The sequence below is a fragment of the Daktulosphaira vitifoliae genome, unplaced genomic scaffold (genome assembly GCF_025091365.1).
Source record: "Daktulosphaira vitifoliae isolate Bord-2020 unplaced genomic scaffold, ASM2509136v1 Scaffold_1, whole genome shotgun sequence".
In the NCBI taxonomy this organism is placed as follows: domain Eukaryota; kingdom Metazoa; phylum Arthropoda; class Insecta; order Hemiptera; family Phylloxeridae; genus Daktulosphaira; species Daktulosphaira vitifoliae.
The window spans coordinates 75130539-75135989 of NW_026099572.1; the positions used below are offsets into that span (position 1 = coordinate 75130539).

The 5451-nt window shown below is 23.5% G+C and overlaps 1 protein-coding gene across 1 annotated transcript in view; it reads left to right on the top strand.

The window, feature by feature from the left end:
* The window catches only part of LOC126895482 (trafficking protein particle complex subunit 10-like), a 10669-nt gene extending 8719 nt beyond the window's left edge, over positions 1-1950 (top strand). Inside the window, exons 17-20 of the mRNA XM_050667408.1 lie at positions 86-268; positions 346-538; positions 1556-1690; positions 1799-1950. Coding sequence (XP_050523365.1) covers positions 86-268; positions 346-538; positions 1556-1690; positions 1799-1893 — 606 coding nt within the window. The 3' untranslated portion in view covers positions 1894-1950. The remainder of the gene's footprint in view (positions 1-85; positions 269-345; positions 539-1555; positions 1691-1798) is intronic.
* The last annotated feature ends 3501 nt before the right edge of the window (positions 1951-5451 follow it).

Here is a 5451-nt window from a genome sequence, read left to right on the forward strand (position 1 = left end):
ATATATATATATATATTGTTATTTATTTTTGTAGTCAAATATAACATTTATTTGAAATAATGTGCAAAATAAATACTATTTTTAGAATTTAAAAAATGGTGAGAGTATTGGTTATTTATGGGAAATTGATTTCTCAACTACAGACAATAACACATCAAGCACTTTAATTGAGCCATTAAAATTCAATTTTCAACTCAAATACTCATCTACTCATCAAAAAGGAAATCCCCATGACTTAAAATATGAGTTTTCTATTGATAACTATAGGGTAATTAGGCTAAAATATTTATTAAATTATGATGTATTTACTATATTAAACTTATGCTCTAATAATAAATTCAACAGACATTGATAATGATTCAAAGTAGGGTTGAAATGACTGGAAAAAGTGGAGAATTTTGTCGTGTTAATACTGTTTGTTCATTTATGGCAAATTTTAAAAGAATTGTATTGCCAAATACAACAACAAATGAAATTTCTTTCAAATATGAAGTTGTTGTAGATAAATCTATGTGGGTAGTGTGTGGACGTGGATCTGGTTTGTATTCCTCTGATTTATGTTTTTTAATTTAATAAACCCATTTTAATAAAATATATTTAGAATTTTTAATATTTTTATTTTTTAACAAACCAAATAAATCTTTTTTTTACCAGGTTATATGAAATTATAAATCATTACAATTTTAAATGAATAACATTTTAGTAATTTAATTTAAATTATTTTTATAATTATTCTTTATAATAATTATAATTTATTCTTCACATATATGCACATATATGAATCTTTATTATTTCCAAGAAGTAAATTACCTAATCAACCAATGTCTATTATATTATTTTTTAGGGATTTCACAATATTTTTGACATCAATATTGTGATCAGGGATTATCAACACTTAATATGACAATATAATTTTATTATTATTAAATTAATCAGGGAAAATTTAACCACAAAAAGATAACTTTAGAATTACATATGATGAGTTTTATGGGGGAGATATACCTTGTTCTATGACTAATAAAGAAAAAAGATTCTAAGAAAAAATATCATTTGCAAAAATTGATTACTTATGTACATTGTATGTATGAAAAACATTTCATAGATACGGTTTAATTTTATTATAAAAACTGTTCACCCCACGTTGTTGTTCAAAGTCTTGAATAAAAACAATAACAATTTTATCTTCATTGGTACCAACTACTATACCTATGTAATGCAGATTCAACATTTTTTATAGATTATATCTGCGCCGACTATCTAGGCTTAACAGTCAAAAAAATTAAAAATTCATGTAATGTTAGTTTCAAAACAAAGAAAATAATTGATTTAGAATTAAAGTAACATTGAAACAAATATAATTGGTCTATTTAAAGTTTAAATTAAACTTAATATTCTATTTTTGACAGACCCTTTCAAATTGATCAATACAATATTTCAATTTAAATATCAATATTTAATAATCATTACCAATTCCTATTATTTTTTTGAGTAAACATATTCTAACTTATGTAATAAATTATAGAAATTATAATTTTGATAAAAACTTTTTTTCTAGATGTAATTACATTTCCTTCTAATTCATTGACTCAGGGTGTGTCTATTGAAGTCATGCCATTAATTAGTGGATATCTGCCTATACCAACTTTTAATCTTTATCAATATTATCCATCAAATTTACGTCAAAATATTGGTGAGTTTGTTATCAAATGTGTACAGTTTTATTCATTATACTAATAATTTTTAAGTTTTTTATTTAAAATTAATTTATGATATACTAACAGTTAAAATATAATTTCAGAAACCAAAATGTCACCTTTCACAACATGTCAAGTATACAATTCAAATAAAGGAATTCAAGTACATGTTTTGCCACGTGTATCTTTAGAAACTTAGTTTAAAAAATATTATATGTATAATTTACTCAAATTTTATTTGCTCATATTATTTAAGTATACATTATTATTTTTAAAGTTAATTCATTTTGATAATTGTATTTATTTTTATATACATACATATAATTCTCGTTGCCATTATTTGTTTATTTTTAATTAAAATTATAAGCTGTACAGGGTTAATTTATAAATTATGTATTAAATAACTATTTTATATAATTATTAAATATAAATTCTATTTTTATAATTACAAGTAATATTTTTTTATCTTAAATTTTATGAATCATAAAATACAGCATAAGTAATTTTGTATTAAACATAACTGTATTTATATTGTACAACAATTTTTTGGAGCTTGGAAAGGTGCTTAATGCAAGAAAAGGTTATATATATACAGTGTTCAGTAAGTAAGAAAACGGGTTTCTATTGTTCTCATTATTTGTAACAATTTACCTGTTTTCTTACTTACTAAACACTCTGTATAAAGTTAAATATTATCGGTTTATAGAGAATGAACGACAAATTTTTTATAAAAATATTAATGATAACCAAAACGTAATTAAACTAATTTGAATGATTAAGTAAAATACTGTTTGATTGTACGACTACGCTGCGCCACATGATGTATANGTACTGTTTGATTATACGACTACGCTGCGCCACATGATGTATAAAAAACGTTAAAATATGTTAATCTATGATATTGTGGGATCCCACCTTTGCCACGAACTGATGATGCTCCGACATTTACATATTTCGACATTTGACAAAGTAGTAATTGTTACGAACATCTGGTACTCCGACCATCTGATTCATAGGTTACCAAAGTTATGACGGATTTTACTCCGACATTAAATTTAAAAAATGAGATAGTAAAAACTCCGACATTATCGATAGTTTGATTATGCATCGAAAGTTATATTATATTTCGATTGCATTGTTAGTAATAGGGCGCATTGATCGTATATGTTGCAACGTCAGGGTCACGTGGCTACAGAAACACTACATTATTAAATTAATTATATTATTATTAATAATATTGTAAAATTTAAATTAAAATGTTCTATTCAATTAGCATTTATTTGCTACTATAGTTATTATACAATAATATACATTTTGCTTATTATTTTCTGGTACAATTTCTCACATTTGACATATGTTATTAATACTCGAATGATAATAGTCATTCATTAAGTAACATAAAATTAATAGTGTTTAATACAAATGTACATTTTTGAAAAAGTTTTCTCTATTGTTAGAATATATATTTATCTTTGAGAATTTTATTTTTTAATTATCCAATAATTACAAAATATTTTCATCAAATCAAAAAACTGTTAGTTAACTGTTTTTTCAGTCGATCCACAAAATTTTATCTAACAGTAACTTATTTTTTAACATCTAAGAGATCCATTTGAAAACTAATTTTTCTATAACAAATATGTGCTGTAAAAATTGTCTTGTGCAATTTTATTAGTGATTAATTCCTAAGTGTGTAATATTAAAAAATAATAACTAATATAACACATAAAATTGTTTGTACAATATAAAATCATTCTTGGGGATGTCTGGATTTTTTCCTGTGCTGCATTAGGATATCTAAGTATAAAATAACACAGTATATCCAACTTCAATGCAGTAATTGTTGAACACATTTTTTTTAGTCTTATTACTTTCTGGAAGTTTCTTCCAATAGGTTTTTATAGACTCAGAAGAGTATGATTAATTTTTCTTTCAGCAATTTTAATTGAAAATTAATTACTAAAATTATTTTTAACTTATATTAAAAAAAATTAAAATAGTATTAAACTGTGTAAGTTTTGCTACAAGTCTAATATGAGTTATGCTAAGAATTAGTAAGTTTTGGTTATATATAAGTAGAATTAATTTTTTCTTATTTAAAAATTCTGTGTGTCATCTAAAATTAAAAATATATTAACTCATCGTTAAAAAAATTTAATTTTGTGACATGAGTTTTATAATCAATGTTAAATTATAAGTAAAACCATTATAATCTCCAGTGGTGCTCAAAAAAAAGTTAAAAATATTAAGGAGTAAAAAATTATTTATTTAAAGTTCTTTTTGTTTAAAATCTAATATACATTTATTGAAATCAGTTTAATATTTCCTTGAAAAAAATATCTGAATAGCCTTTCCTTTTTTTAATAATAATTAAATTTGTTGGACAATTTTCTCAGTGGTCCAGTGAGAAAAAAAATCTTAAATTTAATGAGGGCCTTCTGAGCCAGGCCGACACTGCGAAAAGATGATTATTTTGCCAATGTTTTCATCTCGTTAGCTTAACGCGTATCCTGCAAATACAAATGTATTGTTTTATAAATACAAAATGAAGTTTTTTTAAAAATTTGAATTAATTTTATATGTACTTTTTAGAATATGAAAGCATATTCCAAAAAAAATAAAAAATTATTTTCAAAATAAAATCACGTAATGTAATGTATTATGTTTTGTAAAAATGTAATTATATATATATATATGTCTTATAAAAAAAGTTGTACAGTTTCAATATTACATTATTATATTTGATTTCCATTTAATGAGAAAAAATGAATAATTGTTTGATTATCAATCATGATTATAAATTAAAATATTTAACTCTATACGTATATTTGACAAAACTTCAAATAATCATAATGCAAATGAAAAAAAACTGAACCATTATTTAATGAATTGACTGCATATTTTTAATCGAGTTAGTTAAGTTTAAAACCAATTTACTTAGCAGAAGATTTTTGTAAGTTTATGATAAATCATAAACTATTGTCCACTATTAACTTATAACTGCCTTTTGTTTACTTAATTTGACTAGAGCGTAGGAGTATTGCAACAAAATATTTGGGAACTCTAATTACATAATTTTTTACCTAATCTAAAAAAATATTTCTATACAACAAGAAATACAAATTAATTCATTTTCGGTATAGTCTATGGCAGAATTTTAGGAGACAAAGCCCCCTCAAGTCTCTCCAGATTGCGGTCAAATCCAAACTGGACTGAATTAATTTCGTTACCCACCTTTGAACAATGAAATGATATTAAATCATATTTTTGTTTGATTTCATATGAAACTAATTGTAATGACAGTTTTAGAGAATGGGATACCGAATATCTTTATAAACGCATCTGTTTAATAACGAATACTATCATCATAAAAACGTACCTCTATATTTTTTAACTAAACTAATTGAATGTTATAATATTAATGTGCTTACAATGTTATAATAAGCACTAATAAGGAGAGGTAAAAAAGATTTTACGTCTGAAAATTGGAATCGCTCTTCTTTCCCCTCCAAAAAAAAATTTAAGGGCTCACACCAGTTATGTTACCTTTATGTACCTATTTTATCAAAAGTCGGATACATTTCGGGGATCTTTATTGTAATAATTATTTGTTAATAGACAGTAATCAATTATAACGCTATTTTATTATATTAATTAATATTTATTAATTAGTGATAAGGGTTATATTTTTCCATCAGATAATATATTGCTACGATATTCATCTACTCCGAAATTTGATAATTTTTTAATCGATTTC